The following is a 16,901-nucleotide window of genomic DNA, read 5'->3' as shown; positions in this document are numbered from 1 at the left end:
ATTTAGTATATTTGATTAAATTATTTAATATAATATATGTTCATATTTGGTGTTAATTGCAGGGGAAGTAAAATTGGGATACATGAATGGAGATGAACTAGCAGAGAGAAGATTAAAGAGTGGGGATATATATGTAATTCCAGCAGGATCTCCATTCTATTTTCTCAACATTGGTCAAGGTCAGAGACTTCACATGGTTTGCAGTATTACCCCAGTTCAAGGAACACCCACACCTACCTTCCATGTAAATAATATCATCTCATAATAACTAATTAATGTCACTATGATTTGCCTCAATAATTAACAGCATTCTTTAATTTTTGTTCTAGTCCTTCTATATTGGTGGTGGTGCCAATCCAGAGTCTATTCTTTTTGGATTTGACCCTGAGATCCTTCAAACTGCATTCAATGTAAGCTAATATTCTTAATTTTTGCATTCTCATCCTTCAATTACTACTGTTATTTATTTATTTGTATATGTATGATTAAATAATAGGCAACAAGAAGGGAACTAGATAGAGTTTTCAGTGCAGAATTAGAAGGACCAATAGTGTTTGTTGGTGATATTCGTGAGCCTAGTTTGTGGACCAAGTTCCTTCAAATGAAGGACCAAGACAAAGCCCAACACTTGAAGAAAATGGTGGTACAAGAACAAGAAGAACATGATGATCATGATCGTGATCATTATGATGAGAAAGAAGAAGATGAAAGGACAAGTTGGTCATGGAGAAAGCTATTGACCAGGATCTTGGGAAATGAGAGCAAGAAGAAAACAGATTACAAGGGCAGCACTGGTGGTTCTCCTGATTCATACAACCTCTATGACAAGAAACCAGATTTCAGAAACAGTTATGGTCATAGCAGTGCTCTTGATGGTGACGAATATCATCCACTCCGAGATGTTAACATCGGCGTTTTCCATGTCAACCTCACTGCGGTATAAATCGTTAAATGATAATTTAGTCAAATATGTTAAACTATCTTAAGTATGAATGACCAGTTTATTAATTGCATGCATGATTTTGATGTGTATGGTGGCAGGGATCGATGATGGCTCCTCACGTGAATCCAAGAGCAACAGAATATGGAATCATACTTCGAGGTTCCGGCAGAATCCAAGTGGGGTTTCCAAATGGCACCAATGCTATGAACGCTGAGGTTCGAGTAGGTGACGTGTTCTTTGTCCCTAGATTCTTCCCTTTCTGCCAAATATCGTCAAGGACGGGTCCTTTGGAATTCGTGGGGTTTGCCGATTCTGCCAAAAAGAACTATCCGCAATTTCTGGCAGGATCGGTGTCCCTCGTGAGATCTATGATGGGTCCTGAGCTCGCCGCGGCTTTTGGTGTCCAAGAGGATACCATGCACCGTCTCGGCGATGCTCAGCGCGAGGCCATCATATTGCCTTCCACGTGGGTTCCCGTTGGTGGTGACAAGGAGAAAGGCAAAGAGCCACGTGGCGGAGACAGTCGGGAGAGAGAAAAAGAGCAACGTGGCAGAGATCCCGAGGAGAGTGAGAGAGAAGCTGGTGGTGACGAGGAAAAAGAAAAAGGCAAAGAGTCACGTGGCAGAGATCCTGAGGAGAGGGAGAGAGAAAGGAAGCCGCGTGATGGTGGTGCAGAGGAGAGGGAGAAGGTGCCACGTGGCCGAGGTGGTGATGTGGAAGGGAGGGAGAGTGTGCCACGTGGTAGGGATGTGAAGAGGGAGCCAAGGCCAAAAGCGGAGGAGGAAAGAGGTCCTACTGGGAAGGATTTGGCTAAGAATTTAGTTATGGGTATCATTGATGTTTGAGGTCTTTGCTTTTTGGACTTTATGTTTCAATATTCTTAGGTCGTCGTTATTATTATATAGTAAGCAGTGAAATTTTGTATTGTCGTTCATGTTGTGCTGTGGACTTGTTTATGTAGTGAGACCTGTGTTTGGTTGTGATTTGTGAATAAAGTTTACTTTCTTTCTTCCATTTTTCTATGAATTGAATATTGTTGCTGGAGAAATAAAAATTTCTGATTTATATAACTTTAATTTGAACAATTTGTACTTTTAAGAGAGGATTTCTAACTAATTTATCTGATAGGATTCTTAGTATGTTGATATTTCCTTTTGAGTGAGCATTGGTCGTTTCTTACTAGCTTCGAAGGAACTAGTCTTGCAAGTTGTGGAAAAAATCAATTAAAAACTTTGTATTTATACTTGTTAGTCTATGAGTAATAGAGTAGTAGTTATGTTAGTTAGAAAGTAGTTACTTTCTGTTATTATAGTATAGCGTGGACTTGGTTTTTGCATTGTAATATTGTTGGTCTATATAATGTGCAGGGACTTGTATAATGAATTCAACCAACATATTCGTTTTCTTCACTCACAGCCTATCTCAATGATTCTTTTGCCAAGAAATCAATTTCTCCTCTCAACTCTACTCTAGCAACAGTAAAAGAAAGTAATGAGTTATGTTAAGGCTATACTAAAATTAGTTATCAAAATTATTTATCAAAATTAGTTATCAAAATAAGTTATTAGTATATATATGTTTTGACTTTGGATAATTTTAAAAATAAAAGTCCAAATAAATAATAATCTCATTTAAAAATAAAAAAAAAAATTGAAGAGTTAAAGGGTATATAAGTCACGTGCAAAGCACGTGTATAAGAAGATCTCGCAAGTTATCTGGAGACGAAGAAGCGAGCAGAGCAGCGTAGATCGAAGAACGCAGCCATGAGAAATGGAATCCACCTCTTTCTCTTTGTTCTTCTCACTTTCCCTCTCTTCTCCCATTCCGAAGTTATAACCCTAACTTCCGACACTTTCTCTGACAAGGTACCTTCTTTAAACCCTCGTTTTTTTCCCCAATTCTAAAACCCTCTATTCTTATTATTTCAATTTCTTCTTTCTTTTCCCCCTTCATAGATCAAGGAGAAGGACACTGCGTGGTTTGTCAAGTTCTGCGTTCCCTGGTGCAAGCATTGGTAATTGATTCATTCATTCTCTTAACTGCTTTTATATGATGTTGCAATTTTCCAGAAATGATTTCATTGAACTGTTAAGAGTGATTTCTAAGCTGTAAAATGATGATGCTTATTATTACAGTAAGAACTTGGGGACGTTGTGGGATGATTTGGGAAAAGCAATTGAAGGAACTGATGAAATAGAGATTGGGGAAGTGGATTGTGGCACTGACAAACCAGTTTGTAGCAAAGCTGATATTCATTCATATCCCACCTTTAAGCTCTTTTATGATGGTGAAGAAGTTGCTAGATACCGAGGTGATTTCACTTTTTTTTTTTCTTTTCTTTTCACTTTTGGTGCTTCATGTCAAATTAAGCTTCATCAATGCAAAACAGATAGAGTTCTTTTTTATTTCTTATAATTTCTGATTTGGAAAACCAAACAAGGGATTACCTCAGTCACCATGATGTGGAAATACATGAAACCAAGTTACTAATGCTGTAGTGCCTGAATGTGGAGATGCAAGATTTTTCTCTTTAAACCTGAGAGGTTGTGGTGATCATCGAAGGAGCTTTGTGGCATATGCTTATAATGTAGTGTCGCATGTTTCTTAAAATCTCATGCTATGTTTGAGTCTACTCTGCACTCTGCTTCTACATTTATGAGTTCAATGATTGATATCTTTTGTTCTTGTAAAATTCTGAATTGCATTTGACAGTTAATTGAGTATCAACACTGTCAAGACACAAGTGCGTGAATGGAGGAAAATATTTTTGAACTTCCTTATAGTCTTGGTCTTGGATTATTGGATATAATTTATGTGTGATTCTTTACTGCTTTATCTAATTATCTAAGCAGCCATGAATGAAGAAATGTATTCTTTAACTCAATGAAAAAAATCATGGCCTTTTTTCACCATCAATTATTAACTGATTTATCCACTTAATTATTTATTTGTTTTACTTGCTGGATGCCTGTATTATCTATTCCCTCATTGCACTCTCACCCCATGTTTGAGGGAGCATTAATAGATCGAATTTTATGCTTCCATGTTTTTTGAATTGCCAGGTTCAAGGGATGTTGATTCATTGAAGAACTTTGTTTTGGAAGAAGCTGATAAGGCAGCAACAAATGCACAAGCACAACAACTAGATAGTGATAGAGAACTATAACTACTTTTTGAGGTATATCTTTTGCTTCAGCTTTATTTTTTATATTCTCTGTCTGGACCCTCCAGTGTTATCTCTCAGCTCTTACGCTGAAGAAATGATCATGCTAAGATGCACTAATCAGAGAAAAAAAATAATGGTTAATCAATCAATAGTTACCAACTTCTTTAGTTTGTTTACCAGCCTTCTGATTGAAATCACATCTGTCATCAGATGTTAAATCAATTCATCGTTTAATTACTCATCTGACAAAGGAATCGTTCTTGTTAATTTGCATGGTGTACAGCCATTTCCTGGACCAATACCTGTTCTATGAGATACGCGATGCACAAATTTAGCGATTTTCTTTTGGGATTCGAACTGAGATTAGCAAAGATACATTCTATTCTGCTCTGACCGGCATTTGTTTGTTCGACCATGCAGTTGTATGAGTTTAGAACTAATCTTTGTATACTACCACATTTTGTATTGTCTTTTCTATAGTTTACAAAACCGATAGCATGTTGTTTACGAAAAGGGTTCAATTGAATATGGACGAAGATGGATTGTCTCCATTTAGTTTAATTTGCCAATTTTCTTGCATACTTTTGCCACATCAAGGTAGAAGCATGTGATCTATCATTAATCATTGATTTGATAAATATATGATTGCTCAACAAATTTATCAAACCAAGCCTGAAATGGCAACCTGATTTTTCATTTTCTTATCATATATCATACATTTTAGTTTCGCTTTGTTCACATTTGGAATCTGTTTTGCAAATTTTGGTTTGAATGTGAACCATATGAACTAGAGTTCCTACTGATTTTAACATATATAGTGAAAATACTTACTCCAATGATAATATCTTCACATAAAGATGATATTGTGAACCATTAGATAGTTCAGTCAAACATTTTAAACCATTTAATGGTTCACGATATTATCTTCGGATGAAGATCTCATCATTGAAGTAGTTACTATAGTGAAAAAATGTGTTAAACTTTAACATGATTTTTACCTAGAATCCATCACTTGATGGGGAAAACAAGAAGGAAAGAACAAAGCGGGTAGTAATCAAATGAATGGAGAAGAAAAAAACAGGTAGAAAATTCAAGTAACAGCTTCAGCTCAAGCCTTGTATAGTTACACTTACATTCATGCTCACCTTCCAGTTGGAAGCACATATATGTTGCTATGCAAGAAAAGGGACTATTGAAGATGAAATTTAGTGCACGTGCCTTTTTTTTTCTTCATTTTCTGTCTCTATCACGCTAACATTTAAAGAAGTGATGTGATGCCTATAATGTGCATTTAAGATATTATGTGATTTCTCAAAAAACAATAGTATGAATATGTTATTTCATTACTAGAGATAACCAACCAAATGACATGCCTAAGATTCCGATGGACAGACAAAAATGTTCACAAAAACTATATTAACGCATAAAAATTGCTACACAACGGAATGCAAATAATTTAAAGTTCTTAATTTGTTTATTAAAAAAATATTATAGAAAATCTTAACAAAATGTTTCTAGCAACACAAAAAAGAAAAAATATAGGGAGACAATGAAAATATTAAACAATATATTGTGTTAAATTAAATAGGTATGCACATGATTATGTTGATTTTTAGTTGGATGGTGGTTATTCTTTTTTATTTGGTTTATTCATACATAGTTAATAATGACTGGATATTCAATTTACTAGGTGTGCAGATGATTATCTTAATATTAAGATTTAAAAAATAATTTTAGAGTATAATATTTTTTTACTTTATTAGATCAATTTTAAAACCTCTTATTTACATTATTTATAAAAATCATTGTCTACTTAACAAAACCGTTCAAATAACTCTTCTCAAGAACAATGAGATAATAATATCTCACACAATCAAACAAAAGCTCAGAGGTAAAAGCAAACGCTAAAGAATCTTGCATGGATGCAAATTTGCCACGATGACAACGAGAATTCCACTTGGCCTCAATAAGGAATGCAAAAGTTGGCAGAAGAAAAACTATTTTAAACCTAGTATTTATTTTAATAATCATCTCACATTTTTCTTATTAAAAATAATCTAAATATACAATTAATTATTTAAGAAGTATTTTTATGTGTTAGTATTATTGAAAATTAAAATAACTTTATATATATTTACTCTATTATTAATATCGTAAAAATATTTTTTTTAGTAAATTACTAATTATGCCTCAAATTTATAAAACGCTGACAATAATAACCCTAATATTTGTTAACGACAATTATATCTTCAAAAAATTTAAAAAACGCTACAAATCTGCTCAACCGTGAGGAGAACCCTTCTCCGTTAAACGGAGCTTGGAGATGTGACAGACGGAATTCTAACGTGACATCCGTTAAAGACTTCAATTCCGTTTATGCTGCATTCCTAATTCATGAAACTCTAATTGTCCAATTCAAATTAAATGACCAAATTAACCTTAAATAAAACACCATATTTAACTATGACTATTTAAGACACGCGAAACGGAAGAGTTTCTTAGTGATGGTCTCTGTTTATTTTCGTCTCTTGTGTCTTTGTATTCGTCTCTTGGAATGGGTAATGTCACATGCAGTCTCACATTTGGCATTGATACTCAATGAAAAAATCCCATCGAATAACCAAGGTTTGGGTAAGCATTTTATGTTTTCGTTGCCACTTTCTACAAGTGCAAGTCCTTGGTTGTTCGATGGAGATTTTTTCACTGAGTATCAATGCCAAACGTGAGACTGCACGTGGCATTACCAATTCCAAGAGACGAATACAAAGACACAAGAGACGAAGACAAACAGAGACCACCACCAAAAAACTCTTCAGTTTCGCGCGTCCTAAATAGTCATAGTTAAATATAGTGTTTCATTTAAAGTTAATTTGGTCATTTAATTTGAATTGGACAATTAGGGTTTCATGAATTAGGGATATAGAAGAAATGAGATTGAAGCCCTTAACAGATGTCACGTTGAAATTCCGTCTGCTACATCACCAAGCTTCGTTTAACGAAGAAGGGTTGGACAGATTTGTAGCATTTTTAAAATTTTGTATAATTATCGTTAACAAATATTAGGGTTATTATTGTTAGCGTTTTACAAATTCGAGGGTATAATTGGTAATTTTTTTTTTATTTCCCTATTAAATCAGTGTTTCAAAGCAGAAAAGAACCAGTTTACATGTCATATTAGAAACCTCTAAAAGTGTAGCAGTTGACAACTTTCCTAACCTTTGCGGATCTGGCTTCTTGGACTACAAAGGTAAAAATGTTATATCTATTCAGCATGGGGAAAATTTACAATATTTATAAAAATGTAATTTACAATATTTATAAATACATGAGCCAAACAAAGTAACACCAATTCTTCTAGTTCTAGTTAGTAGTTACATAACATTTTCTTTTAAATTTGTTACGTGGATGGATGCTTAAACCAACCTATACATTAAATACAGTCACACTTTATACGACAATTGAAGATAAAAAAAGTAAAAGAAAAGCAACAAGAGCATCAATGAATTATCAATTATTACGAATTATGATTCCTACCTGTGCCCCAAATACACAGAAATTACAGCTCTTTTTGTAGTATTGTACTGTATTATCATCTTTTGTCATAAATGCTTGGTGGATAGGACGAAAGTGACATCACATAAGTGCTCATAAAATTACACTATAGGAAAATAATATTAATATTAATACCCTCTTTTTTTCTCTTATCTTTATTCAAGCAGAATTAATTTGTTGATTTTTTTGTAGGATGGCAGATCATGAACGGAGAAGGAAGGCCATGAAGAAGCAAAGATCATCATCATCAATGGCCAGAGAAAGTGTTGTTGTGCATGCAAATCAAGAACAAATGGTGGATACCCTTTGGAATTTTGAGAGGGATTCTTCTTCTTCTTCTTCTTCAATCAAAGGTGAGGGTGATAATCATAAGAACAATAATAGAGATCTGGATGATGACGTCATGCATGATCATGATGACGATGATGATCTTTCACATAATACTAGCTGTTGTTGCTACCTTGGTTCAACAGCAAAAGCTGCATAGCCTTAATTCATTTCTTAATTAGCTTAATTCACACCAGCTAGAATCTCTTCCATTTAGTTGTTTTTTCTCGCTCTCTTTCTCTATTATATTATTTTTTTTAATTTGTCATTTGTTTTTAATTATGTCGAATTGGAAGTTGTGGATCGCTTCTTATTTTATTTCTGCTCCTTTGAAGAATTTACTTTAAGTGTTATAGTAAGTAATTTAGTGAATTCATGTGAGACACTTCAACTGTTATTTTTACATGAACACATCTTTATCAGTTTAGCAGTCACTATATATATTTGAAATAAAAGATCTCAATAATTTAATTATTTATTTCATGAAGTCAAGTAATCTCTTAATTTGTTAGTTTTTGGTATCACATGATTTGTCTAAATTGATTCTAAAATTTATTGTATGAGAATGATTATACTTATTTATTGAAGATTTATTGAAGTAGAAAGTTAAATTAAGAGATTGATTCTCCCCTTATATTATTATTCTATTTTATTTAGTTAGGCCTAAAAAGAGAAAGAAGTAATAATCTTCTTTTCTTTTTATCTTTTTTTTAGATTTTTTTAACAGTATTTTGATTTTTTAATGAGAGATCTTGAATTTGAACTCTACAAATAAAAGAATTTGTGAGTACACTTATGCTCTTTTAATAAGATTTCAATCAGATTATTGAGTCGTATTAAAAAAAATAATATTAGTGTATGGTGAAAAATTACAATTGACAATACCAGTAAAAAAGAAAAATTAAAAGGATGCATTCTCTTAAAGAAATTTCTTCAAATAAGACGAAACTTCCTTTAGGATTTGATCAACAGAGATGGAGTACTTTGGTGTTGTTGTATCCACCTGCACAAGACATTAACCAAGGATACTCTGTACTTATATTTTGATCCTCCTATCTGATGTTTGAATAATGAAACTAAGTGGTATTTGATGATTAATAATTATAATACAATACAATACATGTTATTAATCCCACTCAATGTACCAATATTTTAAACAAACTTTATCCAGAACCAAAATATAATTGCCAGATTTTTTTTATGTAAGAACTTCTTAGCTTAAATTTGGAAGGCCAACCAATACCTTGTAGCAAAAGATCATTTGATTCACATCAAAGAAGAGCATCATTGCAAGACTCCACAGACTGGTGAAAACTGATCAACAGAAATGTGAACATTTGCAAATAGGTGATCAAATAACATTAGATTGGATAGATACTAATACCATATTAAAATTAAATTAAATAGGTCTAACTCAACTCAAAAACTAGTTCATAAAATAAAAAATTATCTCATATTTATAAATTATATCGATATTTTTTACTAAATAATTATATAAAAATTTTATTTATGAGAAATTTAAGAATTATAATGGACTAATCACAACTATGTTAGTGTGAACCTTCTCTTGACCCATGCTACACCAAAAACAGTACTAAAGAATCCTAAATTCTTTTATGCACCTCTGTCTAAAAGTTTAATTTTATTTAGAATGATAGTTTTATGATACAATAAAATCAGGACTCACATGCCCAAAAATTTAAGATAAAAAGTATAAAACTAATAAAGAAACAAAGCGATTTAGACTAAATAATTTAGTTAAATATATTAAATTATTTAAAAATTTTTTACTATATCTTCTCTTATTTATGGTTATACCATAATCACTCTTTCGGTGATAATCTATTTGTATTATTGGTAACTAATGGCACTGTTAGAAAATTATTTTAATTTTTTAATTTATTTGTAGGCAATACATATATTAATTATAATTATAAATTATGTTATTTTAAATTAAATGACTTATATAATGGTGATTTCATTTATTGTTATAAATGCTAAATTGAATAAGTCATAGTTACTTTTGATTTGGAATTAAATGAGAATAAAACCCGATATTATCTTTTGTTCTTTAGATAATTATCTTTTGGACTTTAGATATATTATTTTTGGATTTTAGATACTATTTTATTTGGGTTTTAGGGTTTAATGGGTGTCATGCTCAAATAAAAAATAGGCCTTCAGGTTTCGGTCCCCAATCTACCAAACCGCCTTTGTTTCTCTCTCCGTCAAAAGAGTTGTAATTCTGCCGCCTACTGATACAGTAGGTTTTGATTGAGAAACATCGGAAAAACCACAAAATCCAAACTCTTCCAATCATAATTTATGTTTATGAATTCAGGTACGCTTCCGCATCTAGTATTTTCTTTCTTAATGATTTAACATGATAATTTTTAGACTAAGAAATTCTAAAAAAATTCCAACAAGTGGTATCAGGCCATCCATAACTAAATCATTAAGTAATAATTAATTTCATTATTATTTGTTGTTACTTAATATTGGCATGTCACATCAATTTTTTTTAATTTGAATCAATTGATATGCGTCTTATTCAATGTATGTTGTGTGTTGCTTTCCTATACAGAAGGTTTTGATTGAGAAATATCGGAAAAACCTATCATAATTTTTGTTTATGAATTCAGGTACGCTTCCGCATCTAGTATTTTCTTTCTTAATGATTTAACATGATAATTTTTAGACTAAGAAATTCTAAAAAAATTCCAACAAGTGGTATCAGGCCATAACTAAATCATTAAGTAATAATTAATTTCATTATTACTTGTTGTTACTTAATATTGGCATATCACATCAATTTTTTTTAATTTGAATCAATTGATATGCGTCTTATTCAATGTATGTTGTGCGTTGCTTTCCTGTTATTCGCCACTTACGGTGTTCCTCCAATTTTAACTATGTGAATGCACACATTATATTATTGACATTGTAGTCTTATATATATACTGCCTTCTGGTTAAAATCACTTATACGATATATATTGTGATTTTAAAATAAATAATAACAATAATACCAGTGTTTAAATTAATGTCTCTCAATCCCAAATATTAAAGTAATAATAATATTAATTCATAAAAAATTAATTAATTTCTTGATCATGGATGCTGTAAATCCATAAATTTAACATATTTATTATAGAATTTTTTTGTATGTACTATAATTTAATTTTTAATTATGAATTTAGAATTTTTGACACATAAATCATTGCATAATTATAATCATATTTTTTTTAAAAGTCTAAAAAAAACTATCCTCAATTTCTGGCAGGATCGGTGTCCCTGAGATCTATGATGGGTCCTCTGCAGCATTTGGTGTCCAAGAGGACACCATGCACCGTCTCGACAATGCTCAGCGCGAGGCTATCATATTGCCTTCCACGTAGTTTCCCACTGGGGTGACGAGGAGGAAGGCAAGAGCCATGTGGCTGAGACAGGGAGGAGAGTGAGAGAGAAAAAGAGGCACGTGGCGGAGGCAGAGAAGGAGAGAGAAGGATTTGGTTAAGAATTTAGTTATGGGTATCATTGATGTTCGAGATCTTTGCTTTTTGGACTTTATGTTTCAAACTTTCAATATTCTTCCATTGCTCCAAACAAAAAGAAAAAAAAAAAAGCAGTCAATGTTGAACCTGCCTGCTACTATTACTCTTTTATCTTTTATTTTCTTTTTTTTTAATTATTTAAGCAGAATAATTTTATTGATTTTTTTGTAGGATGGCAGATCAACGGAGAAGGAAGACCATGAAGAAGCAAAGATCATCATCATCAATGGCCAGAGAAAGTGTTGTTGTGCATGCAAATCAAGAACAAATGGTGGGTACCCTTTGGAATTTTGAGATGGATTCTTCTTCTTCATCAATCAAAGGTGAGGGTGATAATCATAAGAACAATAATAGAGATCTGGATGATGACGTCATGCATGATCGTGATGACGATGATGATCTTTCACATAATACTAGCTGTTGTTGCTACCTTGGTTCAACAGCAAAAGCTGCATAGCCTTAATTCATTTCTTAATTAGCTTAATTCACACCAGCTAGAATCTCTTCCATTTAGTTATTTTTTCTCTCTCTCTTTTTCTATTATATTGTTTTTTTTTTAATTTGTCATTTAAATTTTTAATTATGTGGAATTGGAAGTTGTGGATCGCTTCTTATTTTATTTCTGCTACTTTGAAGAATTTATTTTAAGTTTTATAGTAAGTAATTTAGTGAATTCATGTGAGGCACTTCAACTGTTATCTTTACATGAACACATTTTATCATTTTAGCAGTCACTATATATTTGAAATAAAAGATCTCAATAATTTAATTATTTATTTCATGAAGTCAAGTAATCTCTTAACTTGTTAGTTTTTGGTATCACATGATTTGTCTAGATTGATTCTAAAATTTATTGTATGAGAATGATTATACTTATTTATTGAAGATTTATTGAAGTAGAAAGTTAAATTAAGAGATTGATTATTATTCTATTTTATTTAGTTAGGCCTAAAAAGAGAAAGAAGGAATAATCTTTTTTTCTTTTTTTTGAGATTTTTTTAACAATATTTTAATTTTTTAACGAGAGATCTTGAATTTGAACTCTACAAATAAAAGAATTTGTGAGTACACTTATGCTCTTTTAATAAGATTTCAATCGGATTATTGAGTCGTATTAAAAAATAATATTAGTGTATGGTGAAAGATTACAATTGACAATACAAGTAAAAAAGAAAAATCAAGAGGATGCATTCTCTTAAAAAAATTTCTTCAAATAAGACGAAACTTCCTTCAGGATTTGATCAACAGAGATGGAGTACTTTGGTGTTGTTGCATCCACCTGCACAAGACATTAACCAAGGATATTCTGTACTTATATTTTGATCCTCCTATCTGATGTTTGAATAATGAAACTAAGTGGTATTTGATGATTAATAATTATAATACAATACAATACATGTTATTAATCCCACTCAATGTACCAATATTTTAAACAAACTTTATCCAGAACCAAAATATAATTGCCAGATTTTTTTTATGTAAGAACTTCTTAACTTAAATTTGGAAGGCCAACCAATACCTTGTAGCAAAAGATCATTTGATTCACATCAAAGAAGAGCATCATTGCAAGACTCCATAGACTAGTGAAAACTGATCAACAGAAATGTGAATATTTGTAAATAGGTGATCAAATAACATTCGATTGGATAGACACTAATACCATATTAAAATTAAATTAAATAGGTCTAACTCAACTCAAAAACTAGTTCATAAAATAAAAAATTATCTCATATTTATAAATTATATCGATATTTTTTACTAAATAATTATATAAAAATTTTATTTATGAGAAATTTAAGAATTATAATGGACTAATCACAACTATGTTAGTGTGAACCTTCTCTTGACCCATGCTACACCAAAAACAGTACTAAAGAATCCGAAATTCTTTTATGCACCACTGTCTAAAAGTTTAATTTTATTTAGAATGATAGTTTTATGATACAATAAAATCAGGACTCACATGCCCAAAAATTTAAAATAAAAAGTATAAAACTAGTAAAGAAACAAAGCGATTTAGACCAAATAATTTAGTTAAATATATTAAATTATTTAAATTTTTTTTACTATATCTCCTCTTATTTATGGTTATACCATAATCACTCTTTCGGTGATAATCTATTTGTATTATTGGTAACTAATGGCACTGTTAGGAAATTATTTTAATTTTTTAATTTGTTTGTAGGCAATACATATATTAATTAAAATTATAAATTATGCTATTTTAAATTAAATGACTTATATAATGGTGATCTCATTTATTGTTATAAATGCTAAATTGAATAAGTCATAGTTATTTTTGATTTGGAATTAAATGAGAATAAAACTAGATATTATCTTTTGTTTTTTAGATAATTATCTTTTGGATTTTAGATATATTATTTTTGGATTTTAGATACTATTTTATTTGGATTTTAGGGTTTAATGGGTGTCATGCTCAAATATAAATAGGCCTTCAGGTTTCGGTCCCCAATCTACCAAATCGCCTCTCTCTCCATCAAAAGAGTTGTAATTCTGCCGCCTACTGATACAGAAGTCTTTGATTGAGGAATATCGAAAGAACAACAAAAACCAAACTCTTCCTATCATAATTTTTGTTTATGAATTCAGGTACGCTTCCGCATCTAGTATTTTCTTTCTTAATGATTTAACATGATAATTTTTGGACTAAGGAATTCTAAAAAAATTACAACAAGTGTATCAGGGGCATCCATAACTAAATCATTAAGTAATAATTAATTTTATTATTATTTGTTGTTACTTAATATTGGCATATCACATCAATTTTTTTTTAATTTGAATCCATTGATATGCGTCTTATTCAATGTATGTTGTGCGTTGCTTTCCTGTCACTTATGGTGTTCCTCCACTTATTAAATTTCTTTATGTATTATTATTATTATTGTTATTTTTTATTGGTTAAAATCACTTATGCGATATATATTGTGATTTTAAAATAAATAATAATAATACCAGTGTTTAAATTAATGTCTCTCAATCCCAAATATTAAAGTAATAATAATATTAATTCATAAAAAAAATTAATTAATTTCTTGATTATGGATACTATACATCCATAAATTTGACATATTTACTATAGAATTTTTTTGTATGCACTATAGTTTAATTTTTAATTATGAATTCAGAAATTTTTGACACATAAATTATTACATAATTATAATCATATTTTTTTTAAAAGTCTAAAAAGAACTATCCTCAATTTCTGACAGGATCGGTGTCCCTCGTGAGATCTATGATGGGTCCTCTGCCGCATTTGGTGTCTAAGAGGACACCATGCACCGTCTCGACAATGCTCAGCACGAGGCTATCATATTGCCTTTCATGTGGGTTCCCACTGGGGTGACGAGGAGAAAGGCAAAGACGAGGAGAAAGGCAAAGAGCCAGGTGGCGGAGACAGGGAGGAGAATGAGAGAGAAAAAGAGGCACGTGGCGGAGGCAGGGAAGGAGAGAGAAGGATTTGGTTAAGAATTTAGTTATGGGTATCATGGTAAATTTTAGCCTGCACCTGTTCAAAAGAGGCGTCTGGAACGCCTCGTACTTTCTGACACAGGTTTGTCGGTCATTTGTAAATTTATATTCATTTTCAGTTTTGATCATTAGACATAGTACTTTTTGAATTTAGACCATTTTTGTTATTAATAGTTAGAAAATAGCCCCACAATTTCATGAAGCTCTTTTTGGACCGTGACTTGCTCTTTTAGTCTTCTATAATAACGGGCCAGCCCAATTTTTTCCAACATTAAATGATTATTAAAAGTCTAGTTTGTACTTATCATAAAAAAAATCTAATTTGTACTTAACCAAAAAAAAAGTCTAGTAGTAGTATGTGAAAAAATATACTTCACATTAGTTATATGAATTTTATATAACAATTTTTTTTTAAAAAATCATGANTATTAAATAAATATAAAAATTTTTCAATTAATAAGTTTAATATATGTGATAAACGTTCCCTAATATAATTTTGGAGAAAACTATTTAAGGAAGTGGATAATTACTAATTACATTTCCTGTAATAATTAATGTGTCGTGATTTTACTAATGCATTCACTAATGCATTTTGGACGATAAAATGTTCCGATAAATACCATGCTCAAATTAGTATTCACAAATTCACGAACAAAAAAGGAGTTGACAACTATATAATATTATTCTATAGAATTAGAATCAAATTTCATAATTGTTAAAATCATTTTTTTAAGTCAACTCCAAAAAATAACTTACTAAAATATTTAATTTTTTCGTACTGAATAAATTATTTAAATAATTCTACATTTTTTAATAAAACAACTCTGTTTTTGGTTAACACAAAACTAAATTTGTTTATGGCTATACACACAACAATCATTTAATTCTTAATATTTGCCTATGGTTCAGTTTGTTACAATTTTTCTTGTCCAGTGTGCAAAAATATTCTCACAAAAAAAGTATCACTTTTCTAATATATTCACTCATTTTTTTTTTGTCAAGAAACATTTAAAGGGCATACCTTACCAACCAAAAATGTATTCATACATTTAATCAGCCCAACTAAAAAGTCCACTGAACCACCAAAAACTGAAAAACATGTTTACACATTTAACATCTAATGTATGTATATTGCATTTTCACCACAAACACAAGAGGCCATAATGCAATTATAAAAATATAGGATGAAACTGGATGGAAGTCACATAAATACACGTCATTGTCACATAAAAAATGTGTCTGTTGCATAGAAAGCCACAGCAACAAAAAAGGACAGGCGTCCAAGCCTCTTTTGAACAGGCGCAAGCTAAAATTCACCGGGTATCATTGATCTTTGAGGTCTTTGCTTTTTGGACTTTATGTTTCAAACTTTCAATATTCTTCCATTGCTCCAAACAAAAAAGAAAAAAAAAATGCAGTCAATGTTGAACCTGCCTGCTATTCATGGAACTATTACACTCTTTTATCTTTTATTTTCTTTTTTTTTTATTCAAGCAGAATTAATTTGTTGATTTTTTTGTAATTGATATAAATAATTTTGTAGGATGGCAGATCATGAACGGAGAAGGAAGGCCATGAAGAAACAAAGATCATCATCATCAATGGCCAGAGAAAGTGTTGTTGTGCATGCAAATCAAGAAAAAATGGTGGGTACCCTTTGGAATTTTGAGACGGATTCTTCTTCTTCGTCATCAACCAAAGGTGAGGGTGATAATCATAAGAACAATAATAGAGATCTGGATGATGACGTCATGCATAATCATGATGACGATGATGATCTTTCACATAGTACTAGTTGTTGTTACCTTGGTTCAGCAAAAGTTGCATAGCCTTGATTCATTTCTTAATTAGCTTAATTCACACCAGCTAGA

The 16,901-nt window shown here is 31.1% G+C and overlaps 2 protein-coding genes and 1 long non-coding RNA gene across 4 annotated transcripts in view; all 3 read left to right on the top strand.

Annotated features, from left to right (window-relative positions):
- Positions 1–15,050, top strand: part of LOC107629183 (vicilin-like seed storage protein At2g28490) — a 15,939-nt gene extending 889 nt beyond the window's left edge. The window contains exons 2-6 of one of the 2 annotated variants that reach the window (XM_021117807.1): positions 63–244; positions 330–410; positions 497–937; positions 1,042–1,453; positions 14,947–15,050. In XM_021117807.1, the coding sequence (XP_020973466.1) occupies positions 63–244; positions 330–410; positions 497–937; positions 1,042–1,453; positions 14,947–15,035 (1,205 nt within the window). In that variant the 3' untranslated portion in view covers positions 15,036–15,050. Of the gene's footprint in view, positions 1–62; positions 245–329; positions 411–496; positions 938–1,041; positions 1,958–14,946 lie in introns of those variants that run through there. The other variant, XM_016331901.2, reaches the window with a different exon arrangement.
- LOC107629184 (protein disulfide isomerase-like 5-1) lies at positions 2,623–4,727 on the top strand. Its single transcript, XM_016331902.2, has 5 exons — positions 2,623–2,808; positions 2,899–2,957; positions 3,079–3,254; positions 4,006–4,121; positions 4,393–4,727. The coding sequence occupies exons 1-4, from the start codon at positions 2,707–2,709 to the stop codon at positions 4,107–4,109; spliced, it is 441 nt and encodes a 146-aa protein (XP_016187388.1). The 5' UTR covers positions 2,623–2,706; the 3' UTR covers positions 4,110–4,121; positions 4,393–4,727.
- On the top strand, positions 10,137–11,612 carry LOC110269891. Its single transcript, XR_002358718.1, has 2 exons — positions 10,137–10,329; positions 11,271–11,612. It is a non-coding gene; the product is annotated as an uncharacterized LOC110269891 (long non-coding RNA).

This window comes from Arachis ipaensis, chromosome B03 (genome assembly GCF_000816755.2).
Source record: "Arachis ipaensis cultivar K30076 chromosome B03, Araip1.1, whole genome shotgun sequence".
Taxonomy (NCBI): domain Eukaryota; kingdom Viridiplantae; phylum Streptophyta; class Magnoliopsida; order Fabales; family Fabaceae; genus Arachis; species Arachis ipaensis.
This window is presented reverse-complemented; position numbering and strand designations above follow the sequence as displayed.